At 40.5% G+C, this 23,969-nt stretch overlaps 3 protein-coding genes across 12 annotated transcripts in view; 1 reads left to right on the top strand and 2 right to left on the bottom strand.

Annotated features, from left to right (window-relative positions):
- DYTN (dystrotelin) overlaps window positions 1-23,969 on the top strand; it is a 54,215-nt gene that overhangs the window by 20,441 nt on the left and 9,805 nt on the right.
- Window positions 1,525-6,008, bottom strand: FAM237A (family with sequence similarity 237 member A). Its single transcript, XM_053947091.1, has 2 exons — window positions 5,594-6,008; window positions 1,525-1,673 (listed from the first exon to the last, which is right to left on the bottom strand). Exons 1-2 carry the CDS (start codon window positions 6,006-6,008, stop codon window positions 1,525-1,527), a joined length of 564 nt encoding a protein of 187 aa, XP_053803066.1.
- The window catches only part of ADAM23 (ADAM metallopeptidase domain 23), a 71,474-nt gene continuing 66,133 nt past the window's right edge, over window positions 18,629-23,969 (bottom strand). For 2 of the 10 annotated variants that reach the window (XM_053947354.1, XM_053947350.1), the window contains one exon: window positions 18,629-21,846. In XM_053947354.1, the coding sequence (XP_053803329.1) occupies window positions 21,698-21,846 (149 nt within the window). In that variant the 3' untranslated portion in view covers window positions 18,629-21,697. Of the gene's footprint in view, window positions 21,847-22,334; window positions 22,499-23,658; window positions 23,742-23,810; window positions 23,853-23,969 lie in introns of those variants that run through there. The other 8 variants (XM_053947356.1, XM_053947355.1, XM_053947351.1 and 5 more) reach the window with 7 other exon arrangements.

Raw genomic sequence — 23,969 nt, forward strand, 5'->3', positions numbered from 1 at the left:
AAGAGGACGTGTTCAGATAATCTGTCTGGTTTCACATTTGCTAGAGCTTGGGAGTGTATGGGAACAGGTAACATCTGCTCTACTCCAATACCAATCCTCCTGGGCTGAGGCATCCAGCCCTTCACACTCTTTGTCAGATGCTGGTCTTTGCTAGCTGTAGGGACTGTGAGTGAAGAGTCTCTTATATTGATACAAAGTTGCAAAAATAAGGCTTTTGGATATATTACAATAATATAATTAATTAACAACATCAATAGAGGAGAGAGCAGATCTGTTGTAACAATGCTCCTGCTGCCCTCCCATGTGGCAGCAAAGCACTCTCACAGGCTGTGGCTGCAGCTGGGGGTCTGTTGCTGAATACAATAAACTGTGTGTTCCTGTGTTTATCCTGCTTTAGTGTTCTCTCTTAAACATTTAAATAGTTTGCTGCATGCTTAACTTGAAGCACAAATTCAGTACCATTGAAGCTGCTAGCCCTCATACAATTCTTATTTGCTTCCTTAAGTCAGGATTTCCCTCAATGGTACTGTGATTAAGCCTTATTTTGTTCATGCCAGTAACCATTTCAAGATTTCTTTACACGTTTTGTGACTTGAACATATTTCTGCAAGTTGATTAACAACCAGGAAGCCCATTTTTCTGTGGGCATTTAGGAAAAAGAAAAAAAAAAAACCCACCAAATATTGCTACATGCTCAAGGAAAGAAACTTTGAATGAACAACTAAATGTAATAGCCCTGGAAAGATGAAATTCGTGGTTTCATTCAGCCAGTCAGGTAATGGAAATAATTTATACCATAAAAGCAATCAAATGTTACCTGCCATAAGTTGTTTTGCATTAGTTTAATGTCAAATTGCCTACTAGGGTTACCAATAGGAGTCAGAAGAAACTGATTTTTCTACAAAGAACTTGTAAACTAAAAAAGAAGTAAATGCAAGTTATGTATGAGAATTTTTGTGATTAAACATTTTAAGAGTGAAAGCAGAGGAGCTGGTAAAATCTGTTAACCCTTTTACTGGAAAACTGAAAACATTCTTGGAGGGTACTTTTCATGTAGAAATATGTACCATTTTTCTTTAGTAGGATGATGTCTCTGAGCAGGGGGTTGCTCTGTACAAGTGTACAGCTCTGCATACAAGCAAACATCACCATCTCTTCTCTAATCCTGTCTTGGAGCCAGTGGAGGTTTTTTGACAACTTCCTTCTCTGCTCATCTATGTTTTATTGAAGGATCAGGTATTTCCTGTGTTAGCACCCAAAAGACAATAGTTTGAACAGATCACATGTATTACAAAAAGCCTGATATACACATAGATTAAAGTAGACAACTGCTTATAAATCATGCAGTTTAGTAGGGAGACTTAATTCATAGGTGATTAAGAAAACCCATAAGTCCAAGTTAATCAGAGATGTAGTGCTTGAGGTTCATGCCTTCTTCCACCACATAAATTGACATCAATGGGGATTAAAATACAAAACATAAAGAGAAATAGTTTAAAATTATCTACAAATCAGAAACTTAGACTAAATGTGTAATTTCCTCTTTTTTCCTAGCTCTCCAATGATTCTTCCAAGTAATATAGATCTATTCTTATGTATATGGATACTTATTAAATCTTCAAATGACTCTTTGTTCTTCAGAACTGGTGACCTCTGAATATGAGAAAATGTCCCTGAAAAGTGACATAAAAATGCATATAAGTAAATACTTTCCAAACAGCAAAGAACAGCTGAATACTCAGTTTCCCACATCCATGTTTCCTTTGCCTTTAGTTGTTGGTAGTCCTATTTTATCAGCATTGCCCTCAGGCCTCTTGCTCTGGTGATAGCCATATCCCTCCATTTGCATGTTGCCTTTCAGTGTCAAGTCACTTTGATCTTTTCCTAGTATGGACCTTTTTCTTTAGTCTTCCTATAAAACTCTTCTACTTGTAATTAGCAGAATCAAAGTGCTTAAGTCTGCTCAGAATCCTACTACCCCACTGGCCAGAGGTTATCAACCTCTCTGCACAGTGGGTGAGATCTCTCACACTGTCTAGTAGCACATTTGTTATTTCCTTGAGGAACTTTGGGGCGTTTTCTTTGCGATGATCTCTAAAAGGCAGCTGGTTGGTTTTCTTTCTTTTAGACATGCATGTCTTCTGAAGAAGTCACTGATTAACACAATACCTGCTTATTTACCAGACCTCAATTGTACAATAGCCTCTGCTCCACTACCCGCCCTGACACCCTGCAGAGTTGGGACAGGAACTTATGTCTCTCTTGGGCCAGGTGCAAAGGGTGGTCTGAGCCTAATCACCTGCACCTGTGAGGGAGGTGTGCACAGCTGAGGCCACTGAGTGGTAAGGGGCAGTGGGACTGCTGGGCAAGGAGAAAAGAGGCAGAGCTTTGTATCTGTAGTATTCAGATGTTTCTAGGGAGGATGTGCTATGTGGCTTCTTGAGGAGGATCTTCTTGTACAGCTGCTCTTCAAGAAGATTGCTGTGAGTATAAAAGCTATGTTTTCTTTATGGTTCTAAAGTCTTATTTTGGTTAGAATTGTTATAATTGTAATGTAACTACAGTGTTGTAATAGATTGGAAATGCATTTATGAAACCTGTTTTTCATAGTGTTTGGGTGTTTTTAGGGAAAAGGGATGAGCTATTAAAGATAGCTTGGCCAGGTATCTGAAAAACACTCCCAACTTGTCTCTACTTAAAGCTGATTAAGAATTCTCTGAAGAATATCTAGGGAAGTTGAAATGCTGCTGAGTTATGATTTTAGGTAGATTAAGATAGCTTGTCAGATTACTCATATTCAGCTGTTCTGATTTTGTAGTCTTTTTCATGGATTGTGTGGAGTTTAAGAGTATCTTCAGACTGTGAATACAGTCAAAAGCCTGGAGGGACCAGACTGGTCCAGAAAACAGTGTTTGAATCTGTAAGTCTGGAACTGAGCTACTTTTCCCACTTCTTAGTGCACACTCAAAGAGATTTTTTTCCCAGGAGGACCAAGTATGGGTAACTGTGAAAGTGCCTCTAAGATGTGACAAAGTAGCCTTGTTTGGGGTTTTTTGCTTGGAGGACTTTTTTTTTCTCCTTAGAAAAGTTCCTGATTCTCAATCTTCACAAGGAAGATTATCCATTAGTTCTGAAATGTAATACTAGTAATACCTTAACATCAGTTTTTCTGTGCCAAGTTCAGATATCTGTCTTGCTTTTCCAATTCAGTGATATGCTTAAGGAGCTATAGAGAATGCAGGTTGCAGATTGCTCCTCATTCCTGATTTATAATCCTGTTTGCAATTAAAACAACAAAACAAACCCCAAACATATTGAAATTTTAACTATTTAAGAGGAGTAAGATTAAAAACTTGGGTATGAAGCAATAAAGTTATCAACTGTTGCAAAAGTAATAGTATAAAACAAGAAAATTTGCTTTATTTTTGGATTTCTTGAACAAGCCTACGGAAAGCTATTTATACCTGCCCATATAGATGTGAAGTACACAAGGTAATTAGTGCCGCTCATGGGGCTGAGAAAACAGGTTTGTACCTCTATGCATAACAAGTGCAAAATCTATTCCTCATCATTTGCTATGCTATTTCTATCTGTGATTATTACCAATTGATTTCTACTTTCACTGGTGAAATAAGGCAGTTGGACCACATGTTACAAAAATTAAAACAGCTGGCTTTGTTAAGAAACTGTGAGATTTGGATGAGAAGTTAGATAGCTTCTCTAAAAAAAATAAATTAGGCTGCCACTACTATAAGCTGCCTGCAACAGACTGATGTTAATCAGTTGTACGAAGAAACAAGATGAACTGATTAAAATTCACAAAACAAAGAGGATGTGAATACTTAGTACTTAAAATCTCTCTGTATTAGAGTGAAGAATATTCAGAATTTATCACAAAACCCTTGATTCTTCAAAATACATCAGACTGTTACTCTAATCTTGACTAGAACAAAAGCTCTTTGTATAGGCAAATCACAGTGTGATATAGATATGTAGAGCCAGATGTAAGCAAAAGGCTAAGTGGGGGTTTAGACAGGTATTATTCAAAGCTGCAATCCCAAACAAAAAAATAATTGAGTGCCTTAACCTGGGAGGTTATCTCAGTTTTTGACAATACTACTGCCTTGTGTGTCTAAAGCTGCATTCTGTTTGCACCCAAAAGTGCATCAGTCTGGTAAGGATTGAGCAACTTGTTTCCTGTGTGATGTCTAAGACCACTTGGAAACCCAGAAGTAGGTTCTATGCTGCATGCTAACACAGTAAAGATCCAGTCAGAGCTCAGATTCCTCGCAGAGCAGAATAGGATCCAGCCCTTGCTTTTAAGTTGCACGTAGTGGTTGTTTGACTCATAGATTAGAAATTGACCCTGTGTGTGTGGGTTTTTCAGTCTGAGAGGATTGATTCAAACTCAACTCCTATCTGAATGTTCAGGATACTGCCTGTAGGTAATAGGGTAAGGACCTCTCAGTCCTTCCTGTCCCAGATTCTAGCTTTCAATTCTCAAAAATGTTTAAGGTTTGTGGCCAAGAGAGGGATGGTCCAGTGGTGTATTGTCCCTGGGGTGCAAGAACCCCCGAGTTCAAGTCCATTTTTTAGAGACACTCTAATGGGTACTTGCTCAGAGAGGCTCTTCATTATTCCATGAACATACCCCCCAAATATCTTAATAACTGAGACATTGCTCTAGGAAGTGGAGATAAGGGTCTCAATCCATTGAAGTGTAAAGGCAGTTCTGCCTTCTCACTGTGGGCTCATGCACTACACTTTTTGTGATGGAAACAACACTTCAACCTCTCCATCAAATTATAGCAGCTACCTCATATCTGAAAGTGGATATTCTCTAGTAGCAGGTTCAGAATTGAAGCCTTGGAAGGGACTGAGATTTAGGAAAAGCTATACTGTTGTCTCCCTTTTGGGAATTAGGATGGTAATTGACATGCATATGGAGAGGGGGCTGGGAACCTGGAGACTAGGAATTGCAGCATTTAGTGTCACAGGTAGTGGTGTTCTTCCTGAAGCTGTAGTTGTGTCTGAAAGCCTGCATGCATCTAAATCTGAGGTCTGTTTCCATTGTGTGCTGGGTAAAGTTACCAGTATGGAAATGAAAAGTAGCTAGTGGCTGACTGCTAGATGGCAAGTAAACACACCTTCACCCTTCTGCCAAAAGGCTGCCACTCTCCCCAACAGCACAGTGCAATGCATTCCTCTCAGAATGGGGAATTCAGAACTAGCCTCTTCATAGCACAACTGTGGTAAAAATGCTGGTGTGGAAGAATATATTGGTATATTCAATTGCTGAGCTACCTTCTTTGTTTGAATCCTCCTGTATTACACTTTCTGCTGCTTTTCCTGCCCTATCAAACTGAAACTTAAAAGCTGTTGTTAGTTCAGGTTGTTTGGAGGTAAAATTTTTACTGAAATCACATTGAACATAAACACAGCTCTACACTTCACTGGGAGGAGTAGGGGGTTTTTGCACAGCACTGTCCTCTGTTTCTGTATTATTACCACATAGCACAATAGGTCTTAACTCTTCTTTCCCACTAGACTCTAATTATTGCCTATTAGATGCATATTATAAAGGACTAGTGACCTTGGTTTCTCCCTGTGGACTGAGAACGCAGAGTAGCCATTTTCCGGCTTCTGGCAGCTTCTGAGAGCTGCCTTCTCCCCAGCCCGTGGGTTCTGGAGAGCACACAGTCCACATAGATATCCCAGAAGAGCTGAGCCAGGTCCCAGAACAAAGCCGCATGTTTCAGGTTCTCTGAGGATTTCAGAAAGATCATGAAGTCCCAAAAGCCACTGACAGAGTCAGAAATGCGAGGCTTCCTCATCTCCAGTAATACAGCCGAGGAGGATTCCCAGCACTGGGGGTCTGCCCGCCCAAGAGCCAGTGGATCAGTTTGACTACGGCAGAGGAAGGGTGTCACACAGAACACTGCCATGAGTAAGAGAGAGCAGGTGAGTCTCATGGTGCAGTGGATTCTTCTTCTGCTTCTAAGATCCATTATGTCACTGAAATATAAGAAAACAAAGAAGAGCTGCAAAAGTCTCACTCTTAGATGCAGGAATAAAATCCTGTTACTTTACATGATATGCAAGGCACTTAAATATTGTTTCTCTGCTCCTTAAAGATTTGTGTATGCTTTTTGCATGTATATAAATACTAGAGGAGTTACAATGCTCTGTGCAGCAGAAGCATGTGTAAAAATTTTTAATGATCCTCAGATATGAATGATGAACTGTCTTACCTGGAAGTACTTAATATTGACAGTTTTTTGCCATTTTTGCTTTACAGATCCCAAATATTTTTCAGTAAAAATCCATTCCTTTTTATATAATTTAAGCTTTTAGGCAGTCTTGCTTTTCTCAAAATTTTATGAGCCCTTTAAAATAGTCTTCAGAATCACAAGGCTCAGTGGACAGCAGGTGGAAAAATTTGTTGAAAATGTGTTTTAATAGTTCTATTTATTGCAGGTTTCAGATTCATCCACTGACCAGGAGTGGTTTAGGTGCTAAAGGGCAGAACAGTTCTGAAAAGAGGGTATAGCAAAGCCATCCCATAGCAGCTGTATTGTACAACATGTACCCATGCATATAGAATCTTAGAACAGTCCAGGTTGTAAGGGACCTTTAAAGGTCTCTAGTCCAACCTTCTGCCATTGGCAGGGACTTCTACCACTTCAGATTGCCCAGAGTCCTGTCCAACATGACTTTGAACTGTTTTCAGGGATAGGGCATCTTCCACTTCTCTGAACAGCCTGTTCCAGTGTCTCACCCACCCTCATTGTAAAATATTTTTTTCTTTACACCTAATCTAAATTGATCCTCCAGTTTGAAACCATCATTCTTTGTCCTCTTGCGACAGGCCCTGCTAAAAAGCCTGTCCTCATCTTTCTTATAGGCCCTCTGTAAGTACTGGAAGACTGCAGCAAGGTCTCCCTGGAGCCTGTTCTTCTCCAGGTAGAACAGCCCCAACTTCCTCAGCCTGTCTTTTCAGGACAGCTGCTTCATCTTCCTCATCATTTTCATGGCCCTTCTCTGGACTTGCTCCCACAGGTCCATGTCTTTTGTGTACTGAGATGTATTTATGTATATTTAAAAGTATAGATGTGTATTGCAGATCACTGAGAATTGACAGTTAAAACTGTGACATTTGCTAAGTAGTATCTGTAATGGATAGGTAGAAATTCTGAGAATGATTACCTTTTGTGGACAGAAAAGCCCTGTTTTCTCCATCAGATTTCATTTGTAGTACATACTTCTCTGTTGTGTTTTCTAACATACTTCTAGCATTTCTGATATTGAACAAGTTTGAGGGGTTGTTTTTAGTGTAGCTCATGGCATATGGAGAACCTATTTGTGGAACTGAGCTAAATCTGAGATCAGCATTTAGGACAAAATTCTATTTAATGTATGTGCTGATCTGTTGAGTATTCATGCTTGTACATTTTCAGTTTGGTTGTTGTGGGTGGGAAGCTACTTCTCTTAATGAGCTAGATAAGCAACTGGCTTTTTGTGTAGAAAGTCTCTTCTGTGAGTGATTCTGAAAAAGTGTTCCTTTGCTATATGAAGAAAAATGCCAAAGGCAGGATATTGATGTGCAGAGGGATTGTACATGAAAAGTAGTCCAGGCACAGCCTGTGTGTGAGACTAGGGAAGAGTAGTCTGCTTTGTGGAATATATTTCATTGTAGACCTAAAGGACTCTTCAGAGATTTCAGTCTAGCAATGTTATTCTTACCTAACCCCCTGTCTGGCTACCTGGTCAGGTTCTGGGAATATTTTTGAGGTATTCAGACTTTACTCCCCAGCTACCTACAGTCACTTTTTAATGCGAGTTTGGGTGTTGTGAGAAGAGCTGGCTTGGCAGCCCTGGACCTGAACATTGCATTTAAGGAACAAAAGAGGGACAGCTTGCTCTTCCCACACTGCTCTGCCTAGTGGATGTCACTTATGACAGTGGTGGTAGTAATAGGGCTGTCCTCCTGCTGCTTCCAAGATCCCCAAGAAACATCATTCTTCTGTACCCTACTCCACAAGGCAGGCTTTGATTGCTTTCTCAGAAGCAAGCCAAAAACATCCTGTGAGTCACTACTGCATTCTTGTTTGTGCATCATAGCTCTTCCACTGGGCACAGACACCTGTGTGCCATGCAGTATGCACATATGTCTGTTTACTGAGACTTTTTCAAGGGACATAGTTAACTTGATAAAGTTTCTGGTTTTCAAAGCAATTTAGCAGTCTCAAATATGACCATGAGGGTGAAGAGACAGACACAGGGCAGTGGGTGGGGAGCCCCAACAACAACAGATTGTTCAAACAAAGGAATAATAATAAAGCAAGCTAATAATACTAAATAATAATACTAAAATCCTTTAAATGATGGTTCTGTAACTTTGACAGAGCCCATCTCATTTGTACAGGTTAAAAACTGAACTGCTTGCTTTGCATTTTCTGCTCCCCAGCACTTATTCTAAACTTTGTAAGTTTCAAAACTGGCTACGACGAGGGTTCTGGATTTGTCAAAGCAAGGGGACAGCCCTGGGCAAGGAGTTGGTACGGAATTAATATGAGAATCAGTGCCCTTGAAAGTATGATGTGCATGGCATTAGTAAGGGCCAGTAGCAAAGGCCACTAGTCCCTATGGTCTGGTCATACTCAGGCAGCACTGTGCTGTTAGTCTTCCACAAGGTTCAAGATTGTATTTTTTTAGATAGTTGAGAGCTGGAGGGGATGCCCAGGTAACGCCAGATTTCATTAATCTCTTACCTGTGCATGTGGTGAATGCTTCCATGCAATTCCTCCCCTACGCCCTCCAATGTGTTGATCTTTCTGTCCTTACACTGTAGTTTGTGTGTGTGTGAATGCTATTTACACTTCCTGGTTCTGACTTTTCCCACCCTCCCCCTATCCCTGCTTCTCCTTGCAGTGTAGTCTCCTGCTCCACTCTCCGGCATGGATAACGCCTTACAATAATAATTTAAAAGTTAATCAGTTAAATTGTTATTATCATCTAACTTGGAGCTCTCGTTACGGTAGTCCCTCGGCCGTGCAGCTGCCTCAGCCGGTCCCGGGCTGGGTGCCCGCTCCGGTGCAGCATCCCCGGGCTGTCCCGCGCGGCTCCCGAGGCTCCGGGCAGCGCCCGAAGCCGCTCCCGCCCGCCCGCTCCGCTCCCGCCCCGGCGCCGCCCGCAGCTCTCAGCGCTTACCTCGGCGCTCCGGCCAGGGCAGGACTCTCCGAGTCCGCTGCCGCCGCCGCGCTCCTTAAGAAGCGGAGCGAGCAGCCCCGCTTAGTTTTTACGTCAGGACTCGAGAGCAGCCCCCACCCCCTGGGCCCCGCCGCTGCTCCCGGGCACCCGGAGCTCCCGCTTTCTCTGTGCGGAGCTGTCCTTGCTGCAAGTCTGCTCCGCTTCTCTGTCCCGCCTGTCCTCCTCTGCTTGCGGACCCCGGCGCTCCCGGGGCAGCCTGGTGGCCATGCTGCCTCTGGCCGAGGGGAAGGGGTGCACAGAGCGGTGGAAGAATAACAGAACTGCTGCACCGGGGAGGGCAGGAGGGGAAGAGTAGAAAGCAAGTCTGACCTTGGAGCTCATGTTGTCCAGAGCTGGCTCAAACCTCAGGCATCTTGCTTTATGTGCTTGGCTGTTGCAGAGCCCTTCACCCCAGAGCAGGAATCTGTGTGGCACGACTAGAGCTATTTGCTGGCTAGGGCTCAGCCCATGTGCTGCAGCTCATGGAAGTTGAAGCAGAGAGCCAGAGAAGAGCCACAGAAGGGCTCCACTTAAAGACGTTAGTTGAAGTAGTTGGGCTGAGCTGCCCACTGCAGCTCAGTTTACACAACTGTACCTTAAGAAGAGCTAACTTGGAGGGCTGTACATTCTCCAGTGGAGGAGGATAGTCTGGTTCCATTTTCCTTCACAAGAACAATAATGTGGTCTACTGTTGTTGCATTTTCTCTCTGTGAAGTTCTCAGCTGGATTATGACTTCTGTGTAGCAGCTGGAAAACCTCTATGTGTTGGAGAAATGAGTTAAGCTAGTAGGGAAGGGGAAGGAAAGCACTGATGAAAAGGCTGTCTCCAGTTACGTGGAGCATGGAGAGAAAAGCCTGAGGACAACTCTACAACTGACAACTCTGCCTGTGCTCACTGTGCCTGCTGTGATCCCCTTGCATACAGAAAACATGCTACTCAAAGAGCTGGGGCTCTGTGACCATGCTGATAACCAGGGTTGGGCAGAACTTTAACATCAGCTATTTTAAGCAATGGGCAGGTGAGACCACTCTTTTTTTCCTCACTCTGTAGTTTCTAGGCCAAATCGTGTAGCACCTTGCTCTATGTCTGAAGACAGTGCAGCTGCACCGGTCCATACTAGCTGGGCAGCAAACTATTTGTTTTGCCAAGGCTTTCATTGGCAGCTCCCTTTTATCTCTGCATGTGGAATAACAATCCCTCCTCCAGAAAACAGCAATGTTTCAGTAGCATAAGGCTTATTTTAGTTGAAGACAGTGGGGCTGCACTGGTTCACATCAACTGGAAAGTTGGCTCGAGACTCTGATTTCTCTGATGTTCATTAATACCTTTAAAGTTTGCATTCTTTCTGTGCATCCAGTCCATGTAAATGGAGAAGCAACTTCCCATTCAAACCCTTGGTCTTGTGACATGCTTATGACAATAAACACTGCTTTTCTTCTGATGCTTTATCTCCTCAATAAGCAGTCCCTGTCAAAGTGTATTTTGTGTAAGTAATGCTACTGTTTAACAAAAGTGCAAGGGACTATTTGTGGATGAGAGAACACTGGCTAGAACCCTTGTAAATAACTGTACTGTAGGACTTTGGCCAACTTGCAAATGTTCCATTTATTTGGCTAGAAGTGTGAGTTTGGGAATGGTGGGAAAAAATATATATTAAAATATATATAATAGTGGTCACCAACTGCTGAAACAGACTTCAAGATGAAATTAAGAGTGTAATACCTTGCAAGGGACCCTTGCAGCGTGGTGGAAGAAACCTCTCTTATGTAGGATCTCCAATATTTCTTCTCTGTGCTATTGAATACAGGCTATTCCAGTAGACTTCCTTCTCCTGGGTTCTAGTGCTGAAATGATCCTTAAGGATCAGCTTTTGGTTTTATTTGTTTCTTTTTAAAGTCTGTTCTGTACCTGATTCTGGACCCATGTGCAATCTGGAGCCCCCTTGGCAAGTGGGTAGCCAGTGTACTTCTCCTTACCTCTGTATTTGGGGGTTGAATCAGGCAAAGGAGAGAAGGAAAGTGTGCAGGTAAGATCTGAGTGTTGTGATGGACACTAGGTAGTTCCTGGGTAGAAAAGGCTCTGGGGCTGCTTGTGTTCGTGGCTGGCCTGGCTGCAGAGGTCAGAGCTGAGCAAGATTAAAATGCCACAGAAGTGGTTTTTGCTGCTCATCTGTATCTGTGGTGTGTCACTCTAAGGACTGTCCCCCATGTTGTTAAGGGTAGAGCTGAATGGAAAGGAAATGATAAAAAGTTTCTTGTGAGTTGATAAATTTCTGTCAACCTGCAGCCTTTGTGGATTAATTGTTAAGAAATGAGTTTGAGTCCCCTTCTGGGTTGCACTTTATCTGGTTTTGGATCAAGAACAACATTGGTTTCATTCCACTCAAAATCCTGACAGACCCAAGGGTATCGAACCAGGGGCTCTCGCAGAAATGAGAGTTGCTGCTCAAGGGAAATTCTGCTGCAGATAAAATAGTTGGCTCTACAAATACTTCCTGAGCCTACTACATTCTGCTCCTTCTGAACCAGAGCACTTACATTCTATTTCTGGTAAAGAGGTTTTTGATAATTAGATTGATCACCTCAGCCTCCTAGTAGAGAAGAAACATACCAGGATTGGCCATCGCATTCACTTCCACACACTCCCTCAGTAAAGCTTTCTGTGCCCTTCTTAAGCTATCAATAATCTTTCTTTCATTGCAGGACATGATCTATTCCCCTGGCAGCCAGTGTTCATATCTTCTGTGGGTCTCCATATCTTATGAATATAATTCACATGAGCTGTAGATCATATCCAGATCATATCATTTGCAGAAGGATATTTTTATCAAGAAAAATTGATTTACTCGCAGATGAGACAGATTATTTACTCATAGATGAAACAGAGGTTTCGGGTCATGTAACACTACAGAAAGGATGCTATTTCTACCAGAAATATATAAAAAATAAAATAAAACAAAAGGTTAAATGATCAGGGTAAAGGAATAAGGGATAAGTAAGAAAAGTAGGAGGCCATTTCACTGGTATTTGCATTTTGAATAGAGCAAAGGTATAAATAACTATATACAGAGTTGCTTCTTTCCTGCATTTGCTCCCAGCAAAACTTCTGGTGGTTTAAAATTAACATTTAAATTAATAAGCAGTGGTTTATGGTTGCTTGAGCTAAGTAAGCATTTATGCATAAGAGATTCAGCTGAGCCTGAGAGACAGTAACATGTGATGGGATGCACAGCTTGCCTGTTACTTCTGTAAGCAGCCACACCTGAACATAGTATTCAGCTTTTTAAAATGTCCCACATGATGAAAGACATCTGTTTTAGGCTTACTAAAAAAAAAAAATGCTTTACAGACATTCTTAGCTGAAAGTTTGGGTTTTGCTGAATTGGGTTCCAAATTATTCCAGCCTTGTGTGAAACTTGGCTAAGTGATAGCAAAGGCAGAACTTGTGTTTCTAAGAGTGGGGGATACCCAAAGGTCTGTTAGCTTTAAATTCATAGTACCTGGCAGAGGCTTGATTTTTCTTCAAAATCCATAAAGGTAGACTGTGGAATCCTACTCGCATTATAACTTTTCCAGTTCTCTTTTAAGCAGAAGATTAAACTGTCCTTAAAATTGGCTCCCTGATAAGCATACATAAGAGCTTCTTGGAAATGAAATTAAATACTTGATCCAAAGTCTGAAGCTATATTTTATTCATTTTTAAAATTATATGTAGAGAGCTTTGCATATCTAAATCTGTTTTTTTTAAACTTTTGATGTCAAGTTTTTTGGGTTTGGTTTTGTTTTGTTTTTCCTTTTTCTTTTGGTGGATTGAATCTCTATTCCCAAAGTGTTTGATGACCCCACAGTGCTCTAAACAACTCTCTAGGTCTATGTTGAAATGGCCAGCAGGATAGTCACTGGGTGTGATGCAATACTTAAGCAGTTCTAACCAGTGGAAAGATGTAGTTAAACATACAATTCTTCTGTGCTGTACACCATTGCTGATGACCTGAAACATTTCCATGGAGCTGGCAGATAAGACATGGGACAGGCAGGAGACCAGGGTATTTCTGTGCCAGGAGCTGGAGGCCTGTGGACACCCTGGTGTGTCTCTGGCCTGTGCTGAGAAGTGGCCTTCTGCTAGAAGGTTTGAGGAACTGCAGCTCCCCATCAGACTACATTTGTCTTTCTGTGATAATGTGTCTCTCTCTATGCCTACCAACTGTTGCATGTGAGCGGCTCTGACTCCAGGGCCATATTTGGAGTGTTTCCCCAAGAGTAAATTTAGGTGACATGTCACAAGTGTGAACTGGCTCCATTGTTGAAGCCACTTATTTAAATCAATTTGTGGAAAAAGTAACACTTCTGGCAAGTGTATTTAACACAAGCTTTGAAAAGACATGTGGAGCAGGTATTTTTACAAGTGCAAGCTAAGCAATGTTGGTTAAAAAATTAATATATATTTTTGAAAACATAATCTGGTGATATGTGACATTATAAATGCAAATGGCCTTTTTAAAGGATGTGACCATATTTCTCTCTAGACTTAAACATTCCAAGAAAATAAGAAAGAACCCCAACCTGATAGTATAGTACATTAAAAGTTAATTGTTCGTTTCTTTTGGGCAAGTTCTCTCACATTAACCATTCAGTTAGAGAGCTTTTGATTAATTTTAATGGCATTCTGGGTCTTTATAGCCAGACAACTATTAGTTTTTGATTTAAGGGATTTGATGCCATTTGCGTGCTGGGCTGATATCAACATGCTCCAGAATAAAGTCATTGGTTCTTCCTGACTCAGCCCTCCTGCTTCCTCATGTTCCCACAGACAATGGAGAAACCCTTCTCACCTTCAGCGCTCCAGGCAGACAGGAGAGTCACCCTGGTTATGTCACAGCTAGAAGAGCAGTTCAGTGAAACATGTTTTCATAAAACTGCCACTAACATCTAAGAAAGCAAGGCTGTTACAGGATCCGTTTCTCCCAGGGAGTTACAGCCAAATCTTCTGGGGAAGAAAAGCACTTTCACAGTGCATTCTTTCCTGAGGCTGAGCAGAATTGCAATGTGGAGCCTCCTACCTTTTTCTTTCTCTGAGAGTGTTTCTTTCACGCAGCTCTTGGGAGAAAAGGGTGTTTGAGCATGCTTGCCTCAGGGCTATGCCAGTGGGCCACCAAGGAGGGGTGCCAGCCCTGCCACTGTCACACTCATCCCACAGCACAGACACTCCCCTGGCAGCCACGGCCCCATGCAGGGAGCCTGCACATTCCCACTTAAAGTTGTTTGGTGAAAATAGTCTTCAAGATTAAATTGGAGGAGAGGATAGCAAATTTAGGGCCAAGAAATAGGTCACAGGAGATTCTGGAGAGTAATGAGGATATTCTGTCTCATATGAAAGGGAATTGGGGGATCTTCAGCTCTCCTTGGTTGCCTGCTCATTCTCAGACTTTGCTGGACTATCTGCTTTGCTGTGTGTTTTGCTGGTAGCTCCTACTAGGGCTCTTTGGCACTTATAAAGTACTTACAACTCTTCAAACCACAGATGTGAAGCCTTATAAGTACACTACTGCTGTTGTCAGAAGAGAAAGTTGGTGGTTTTTAATGTGCAAGATCTGTCATGAATAATTTATTGGCAGAGAAATCTCCCTTCTTGAATGATTTTCCTGAATGAAGTAGTACAAGCTCTGTCATTTAGAATACTTAGATGAGTGAAACCCATACATTATCAGTAAGGAACCATGTGATAGAGGCAGATAGAACATTGTGGTTTTGGTTTTTTTTTTTTTTTTTAATTAAGTATATAGTTTATTTATTTTTTTAACAGGTCAGGCCACACAGTCTTTGAAACTCCCATTTTAATTTTACAACTGTACCGTTTGAAACTATTCTCAAAGGAGATGCTGCAAAGGTGATACTAGATGAATTTCTATATAGTGAGTTTAATTTGGAACTTCTGAAAAGACTATAGTTTAATTTAATAAGGTACTTTTTTTCCTATCCTATTACTCATTAGGCACAGCTAAAAAACTGCGTAATTCATGAAGATTTTAAGTTTTTTAAATACCTGGGGTGGGGGTTTGTCTGAGACTTATCAGCCAACCAGCTCTGCCCAAAACCAGTGCTACCTGGCCTAGGTGTAAAGGTCTCCTTTGTGTACAACAGTTCCTGTCCTAGAGATCTTGTGTTTGAAGTGAAAATGCCCAGCCAAATCAGAGGAAGGAAAAACTAAAGCAAAAATGTAATGAGACCTGAATCTTTGACCTACCTGCCCAGACCTCTGATCCAACAGCACACAGACAGGGTTCTGTAATGTAAGGCAATTGTTTCTTTCCTTCTGCAAATGAGGCCATTTTCAGTCTTGTGTTCAGGACTCCTCATTACACAAAGGAGAAGTTAAAATCTTTAATTTCCTGAAGCTTTTCAGCAAATGCTGGAGGGCACTAGAATAGTTCAGTTTCTTGGAACTGCTTTCTCATTGCACAGAAATCCTGGTCAAGCATTCATTGTCTGTAAACTATGTTATTGTTTACAATATCTGTAAGAGTAATTTCATAATGGAGCAAGTCTTGAAATAGTAATACAGAGTCCAGATGCACATGAAAGGAAAAAGGGGAGAAGTGACTGACTCCAAAGGAAACAGGCTTGCTTGTGTACTTTCCCTCCATCTGATTTCATTGTTGTGCCACTCTCAGAGTGGGGCATGTTGAAAAGGGAAAAGGTATTGGGAGGAAATTGATGGTCAGAATATGTCAAATCCCAACATAAATATATGAATGGAGTATGGAGGTTTAGACTGTGGTCCTTGTACTTACTTTTAAAAGTAACTTGAGCCTTCTCTTTGAAAGAACAGATTGAGACTGCTTAACAAAACCATGAGCACTGCTACTGCAAGGTCTATACATTTATTATCTAATTATACAGTTATTGGCGTGCTTTGGAGCAAACCAGACTGCTAGAAATTACATTTTGGGAAGAGGTCCTTGTTAGGGAGATAAACATCTCTGTTTACATAAGCTGAAGAGATGAGTGGAAGCATCTTTGTGTGACTGCACTAAGGCTGAGAGTCAGGCTTTGCTATAGACAGGTGAGCTTTAGGTGTCCCCAGCGCTGCTGCTGCACAGCTCAAACCTGCTGCCCAGAGGAAAACAGGGGTGTGTTGTGCCAGTGGGTCTGGGCACTTCTTCAGCTTGACAGCGCAGGGTGCTGCTCAGCACAGCTCCCACCAAGGGTCCTTAGGCCATTGTTAAAGCTGCAGGCTCACAGGGATATCAGTTGATGCTGCTGGTGCCATTTTCTTCTGTAACCCTCTGGTAGATTTGAGATATTTAGACATTTTTCATTCATGAGAATAAACTGATCACCATCTCAGCTGGAGATAGGAACCCAGTCAAAAGCAGTTTGCCTGTGCTGTTTTTTGGCTGGACAGTGTCCAGGTTAGCCTGCAGTGAAGCAGCACATGTTGTGTGGGGACACTTTCTTTCTGCACAAGAGGCAAAAGTGATGTTATAACCCACAGCATGTTACTGGTGTGTAATGTAAGGAGTGTGTCGTGCTTGTGCCTTTGTCACCAGTTAAATACAGCTGCAATAACCAGCCCTTCTCTCAGCTTTTCTGTGTACTGCAGATGCAAGCATTGCTTCACAGTCTCTAAAGCAAATTCAAAGCCTCCAGCAGTTGGACTGATGGCTGAGGAAATCTGTGAATGTATGATATACAGTGGTGCAGTGTTGTGCTTATGAAGTCTGACAACTGGACTTGGACCATGTAAAATGCATTTAAGTTCCTCCATGCTTTATCAGCTTTGATGGGGAAATTCTTATACTGGCTCAAGAAGTGCCACACTAAAGCATGGCCTGTTACAGTATTACTGGTAAAATGAGGGCTATCCCATGACTTAATACAAAACAAAACTTTTTTAGAAGAAAATTTTAATAACAAAAAAATCAACTGACACTTGATTATGGGTTTTCTACAAATTAGAGCATTCATAATTACATTGCCCTCAGCAGTTTGTGGTTGCTCAGAAATAACACGTTAAGTGGCTGGTGATGGTAGTCTGATGTGGAGTCCTTGTACTTATCTAGGGGTTGTGTCCAGTCTTGTGTTACCTGTTCCCACTAAATAACTTATTCCAAAAACCTACAACAATGTGCTTGCTGAGTTGTGAACAATAAATCACTGAACTGAACTATAGTGTGTGTAGCTTTAAGATAGTGTTTTTGTGACCTTTTGCTTTCAAATGTACTGGTTTGAGCATCTCTACTATTAAAATTCTTAATTACTTTTTTTTAATTTAAGCTTTCAGTGGGCACTTAGTCTCTGTGATACTACTGATGGATGATTCATGTTAAATTAACTTTTCAGCTCTTGTAGGTAGGAATCTATAGAAATTACATTTAGAACAAAGGAGGCTTTTTTGGTTTTATACAATGTGGCTTGGTGTTGTGTTGGTTTTGTTCATGATAGTAAGTGCCCCAGCAAGATCAGTCTTCAGTGTTTGTGCTGAAACTGAGAAAGTTTTCAAAAACAATTACAAGAATTTTTTCTTGTGAAATCAAAAGCAGATATGCATCTGTCTCTATATTGCTTTTCTATTCATATGCTGCAAAAGACTTAACTCCTATTTTAAGGAATGATTGTCTATTCTAATTATAGCCAAAATGTTGCATGTTTATATTGAGTTGATAGATAAATCCTATATTTAAATGACAGGAAATAGATGTGGATAATAGTGGATCCATTTGTGAGAGTGTTCCCTCACTCTATCATTCTAAATGAGAACAATGCTTTCATACAGAACCTTGGGAGATACTAACACAAAAGTGTATTTTGTTTCCCTGTCTGGAGCTGGAGAAAGCAAAACAATATCAGTAGTTATCTGGTAACTGTGACATGCATGCATTGTATTTTCCCAGGCTGGCTTCACTAGAGTTAGTCTGGCAAAAAAAGGGAAATGGAGTTTCATACAGTATTCCGTTGAAGTGATGGCCATAGTATCTGGTTGTTATGATGTAATTATTTAAAGAATACTTCAAGGGCCTTATTTTGGACTTCTTGTAATTATATCGTTCAGATTTTTGAGCTGGAAAAGGCTTCGCTCAACTAACAAAAGCCTCCAGGTCTCAGTGAACTCAGTGTAGCCAGCAGCTGGGACTGAAGCAGGCTGGGCCTATCCTGGGTGCAGAGGCGCTGGTTCCATGCACGGCTGCAAGGCTGCGTGCAATGTCCTCCCACAGACAGAGCCACACTGTGAGATTTGACACAGTTTGAGATCTTTCATAAAAGAAAACTCCATTCAATTTCCACTACTACAAAGGTTATGAGTCTTTGAACACAGAAATTAAATTAAACTGAGAGAATAAATAAGGAAAAAAAAGATTGAAAATTAAAAACTACTCCATTCCATGTTCATGACATTTTTAATACTCATCTTGCTAAGATGCAGAACAAGGACTATTGAATTTCCATTCATTAGCAGCCAACAGGATATGAATGAGTATTAACTTCAAACAAAAACTTGATTTATAACAACATCGAGTTGTGCACTTAAAAAAATAATTACAAAACATTTTTAAAAGGAAGAGTAACAGTGGAAGCAGTAATGAATATAAAACATGACTGATTAGGCTTAAAACATAACTTCAAGTATTATATGGCATTTCCTCAGACATTTGTCTCATCTGTTTGTGCAATACCCATCTTTGCATAGTAAAGAAAAATTGGTTAGACTCCAGCCTTAAAGTAATCTGTTTCTTGACCATGCACCTATACAGCTGTTAATTTGCCTGGCAGACTTCTCTTTTAGAGTATCAGATCAAATCAGTGAGATCATGCAGCAGACTGGAATGAGCTATACAATTACCACAGTTTCTTGTCCAGCTGAATAGGTAAATAATGGAGCAAATGTAGAGTGGATGAAATGGAGGCAGAGTCAACCTGGTCTTCTTTTGGTGACGCTTTGCGATGAACAAGTTACTGCTAAACGGATACGCACTTCCCAAAGCACAGCCAGGGGGATGTACAAAACCAACACCTATCAAATCCAGTTTTTTAAATGTCTACCAGCACTTCAGCCTGTACCTACTCTGAGCTGTATTGTCACTTGTGTGCACGCAGGGCAGAAAGTGTGTTCTTCGCATACACACAATGGCTGAGGTCTGGAGCATAAATTCAGTCAAGAAATCCTCATTGCTATGAAACTGCTGGTGTAAATAAAAAAGTTACTCCAGCACTGAACATATATACATAGTAGTTGGGGACCACTGTGGTCTGATTTAAAACATCACATCACACACTAACAATGTTGTTTGTGAAATGCTTCTCCAAGGTTTATTACACAGGTAGTTTATGTATATCCAGCTGACTTTATTTATTGTAATTTTTGATACCACTGGTGTTTCTGTTGTGGGTTACGCTTGCTTTGGAAGCAGAACCTGAAAAAAGTTAGGCATTGTGTTCCCAATCACAGCATTTTTAAAGAAACATAATACAGTTGCAAGTATTTTTGGTTTGTCATCAGAGAAATGTCACTAATTTAATTCTGCTTAAAGCCAAGCAGCAAGTTTTCAGAACAAGGTTTATAATTTCTATTAATGTCAACTACCTGTGTGCAGCACCTTTAACTTATAACGTAGTAAGTGTAAATGTGATTATGTTAAAGCTGATTGAAAATATTTAATAATAACTGTGAATCAAAACAAATACATTGAGACTGTTGAACTGAACATTATCATATTAAGAAAAATAACTGAAATTAGGTTTTCTAACTCACAGGAAAATGTCTGCAGCATTTTTTTAGTGCCTTGGCTCTTAAAGCTAACTTGGGAAATGGATTTCCTCTAAACAAAGATGCAGGAAGTAGTGTAATTGGGCTTCTGCTGTTACTAAACTACAACTTTTAAATTAGATCCAAAAGTCTTTAATTCTGATTATCAGACACAGCAATTAAATTTTCAGTTATTTCACTTACCAAATGATGTAAGTTCTAAGTCAAGATTAAAAGGATGAGCCAGACTGTCCAGCTCTGTACTTTAAGGGAGCCCTAAACTAGACCTCTTCACAAACCTTTCTGAAGGCAGCTGCAGCCAGGTGAGCCTGGTTCCTAGGGACACAGGACTGCTGCTGACTTTTTACAGGACTACTCTGTAAAAATCTGTGTTTGTGCAGAAGGTGTCTCTAAAAGTAATGACAACACACCTGAAATTACCTGGGATTTTGCACATACTGTGATGGTAACTGGCTATCAGTAGCCAAGGGTTAAAGTATTAATCTTGCATTAAACTTTGAAGTGACATGCATCAAAGAGATACAGGGAGTGAGTTAAAAAGGTCAGTCACCTTTGCAAGCTGCTTCGAGTGGATGGGCAGAAGGCAAGAGAAGAATAGCTCATTCCAAGCTTTAACATCTTTTAAGTATTTTAAGGCTTACTTAAGTTTTTATTTTACAGGATCTAGGCAGGGAAAAAAAAAAAGTAGCTTTTCTTAAAAGAAAAAAAAATAGCTTGGCACTTCTGTGATTAGTTTGAGTGTGTGTTACTTATATCATGGAAAAGTCTGTATAACAGCCAAAAGAAGTAATTCAGACTTATAGTCAATACATAGATATGCATTTATACATTTTAATTGTTTTTGGTTTCAAGCATACAAACTTTAGATCACATCTGTTTGGTGTCAGAACTCCCTGCATCTGCATGCTGTTATCTGCCTTTTTTGAGCAAGCCCAGAACATCTGCTGTACAACATGCTACAGAAAAAAAGGGGAGGAAAAAAAACCCAAAACCAAACCCAACATCAAAAATAGATTTACATAAAGAATAGAACCTTTTAATATGGAAATTCTTTTCTCTCTTATATATATATTTATATATAATCTGTGAAAATGATACATCAAAATCTTATTTCCATATTTACACTTTTTCCTTCTTGGAAGAATTCCATCCAACATTCACTAGCTTCCCTACCCAAGAGGCTCCTGTCCAAGGTGGACAGTGAGCTCATGGAGCAGGGAACCCTCAAGTCCAGCAGCAGAATGCACTGCATGGCTGGAAAAGCTGTTGAAGCCTGGCACTGGCTTCCCAGTGGTTTGTATTTATTGGGCTGCAGATTCTGCTTGGGGTCAGCTTGCTAACTTGGTTGTTTGTATGTGAGCCATGCAGGTTACCCTTTCAAAATTAGCTCCTCATGCCACTGGAGTTTGATAAGAAAAAGGAAGTCATGCGAACTCAAGTGAAGTTAGAGTGCCAGCAGGCTGGGAAAGAATCTTTTGCAATTCCATTATTTTGGAACAGTTCTCTTATTGCACTTGGTCTGTGTGTCTCCTTCTTAATTTGAGAAAAGGAAAAAAACACCTGATTTTTTTGAAGCAGTTTGCTTGTATCACTTGTCAGTTAATGTTAACAAGAGAAAGGTAAATAGAGGAAGTATTTCCAACTTATCTCAACATCCCAACTTTTTGTTTATCGTTACTGTTCTCATGTTCTTCCATACTGATTTAGTTCCTGTGTAGCTACAGCAAAGACATGATATCCAAAATCCAGTAGTGCAAGAAGCAGCTTTTTGAATGGCATTTCTTCAGATAGGGCCTTGTTGAGTTGGATCGAACCTTCGTTTTTTGACATTTCTTCCAGGTTGCATCAAAAGGAGATGGAAAGAGAAAAATGCAAGACATTAGTTAGATATAACAGGAACAAAGCCATTGCTAAGGTCATAGTAAAGTAAAAGGCTCACACTGACAGTTTAACCAGTAACATTTTCAAGGGGTAACTATTTAAGGAATTTGGTTGCATGCTTTGTACAGCATGATACCAAGTACTGGTTTCCTTATGCAGTTTAAAGATCATGCTGGCATACAGAAATCAATTATTTCTGTAGTATTTCAAGTGGTGCTCTAAATTTGTAGAATTTTTCAGCTCCCAGTAAAACATGTGTGCAGTACGCCAAGAATGCACATGTTTACCTAAAGAGAATGAGTCACACGTGCCAGGAATGGCAACACTTCAGCCTGCAGAGGCTTGAGTTCTCAGAGCAAGTGCCCAGCTCTGGCTACACCAGAATTTAGTTTATGTAATACAGTGTGACAAAAGTGTGTGTGCCTTTGTGAGCTCTTACCACACTATTGACCATAAGTGCTGTGAGTCTTAGTAAGGTGCAAAAGACAGCTGAGACATTGCATTCGAAGGAGACTGGACAGCTTTGTCAGTTGTGTGATTAGAACTGAATGTTAACAGTGGGCAGCAAGCTGGTGACATCCAATCTCCTGCGATGTTGATGTCCTATGTCAAACAGCAAGACATTAGGAAGCAACAACAAAAGTTGGGTGCAACCTCCCCAGTATCTGGCTTTATGTGGGGCATCAAGCAAGGGGCTCATGCATTTAGTTTTACCATTGGGCATACACACCACTACCACCACCAAACCAACATGCAAAAAATACAGAACAGGAATTCATATATTCCCTAAAACTACAGACCAACCCCTGGATTTTCAATCTTCTGCAGCTCTGCTAACCTCTGCCACTGCTACAATATTTATTCTACACATAAGGTTTAACTGGTGGTTTGAGACTAATGCAAAGGCAACTTCTTTTTGAGAGGACTTCCAGAGGCTGGTAATTCTTGGGCATCCTTGATTTTGGTTTTTTCCTTGGATACCTGTGATTGGATTTGTGCAAGATGAATGCTTAAGAACTGCTAGTTTCTGGAAGAAGATTACTGTATTCACTTTTCAGCCTTTGCCCTCCAGGATTACTGTACTAATACTCCTTTGGAATGAGGCTGATGTTACGTCAGTATCTCAATTCCTCATCCTCTAAACTACAGGTAGATTTGAGATAAGGAAAACAATTTTCAGGCCAACTTGCAAAACTGCCAGATAGGAAGTATGAATATTACAGAACTTGGTTAAATGTGAGTTAAAGGCTGCTGTGTATCTGCTTGTCCTGCCAGTTTCAATGGGAAAAGGATATGTCTGCTTCTCTTCCCCCCACCTCCTCCTTTTAAATACTGTCTGAATTCAAGTACTACTGACAAACAACTAATTAGTCCATCCTTTTAAATCAACAATGCAGATGAAAAATCCAGGTGACATAACTTGTCCTTCCACTATATGGGAAGTACCATATTCCCATTTGCTTGAAGAGGACAAGTCCTTAAAACAGACACTGAATTACATTGTTACCTGAGCTTATTTTAATTAAAGAAATTGACTTTATAAGTCTTAGAACATGGTACAGAGGGCAGATGCTATGCTAGCTTCCCAGTACAATCTAACAAAACTCTTTTGACTTTTATCTTATCTGTTCTTTTCTAACCTGATCTTCACTAGTCTAGTGTTCTAGTACAAAACTCATGATGCATTCTGTCCAAACCATATATTTACTTATTTCCTAGTTTTATTCAGCAGAAATACAGCCTTTGAGGAACAAGATACTGACCAAACCACTGCCTTTCTTCACTTAGGATATTCTGCTAACAATGTTGTATGAGGGAGAGAAACATGAAGAACTAAAATAAGAGCCTGAAATAGGGAACATGAGGTACAGTGTCAATAAGGAAACAGTACACACATGCAAAGCTTTAACAAGACCTGCCATCATAGCACTCCAGAGGTGAGCAGGGAGGTGTTACCCTGCAGGAATTGAAATTATCTTCTGATTACCTGACCTGCTTTAACAACTTCATCCTGAATTACCGAGCATTATAATACTAAAATGAAGACAATTAGTAGTCTAACTTAAATTGGCAA

This window comes from Vidua chalybeata, chromosome 7, assembly GCF_026979565.1.
Source record: "Vidua chalybeata isolate OUT-0048 chromosome 7, bVidCha1 merged haplotype, whole genome shotgun sequence".
Lineage (NCBI taxonomy): Eukaryota > Metazoa > Chordata > Aves > Passeriformes > Viduidae > Vidua > Vidua chalybeata.

Bases quoted from the DNA above. Each gene is read 5' to 3' on its own strand.
- FAM237A (XM_053947091.1), bottom strand. From the start codon at position 6,008: ATGGATCTTAGAAGCAGAAGAAGAATCCACTGCACCATGAGACTCACC. The intron at 1,674-5,593 runs GTCACTAGTCCT...GTCACTTTTCAG, and splicing joins GTCCACAGGGAGAAACCAAG to GGACATTTTCTCATATTCAG.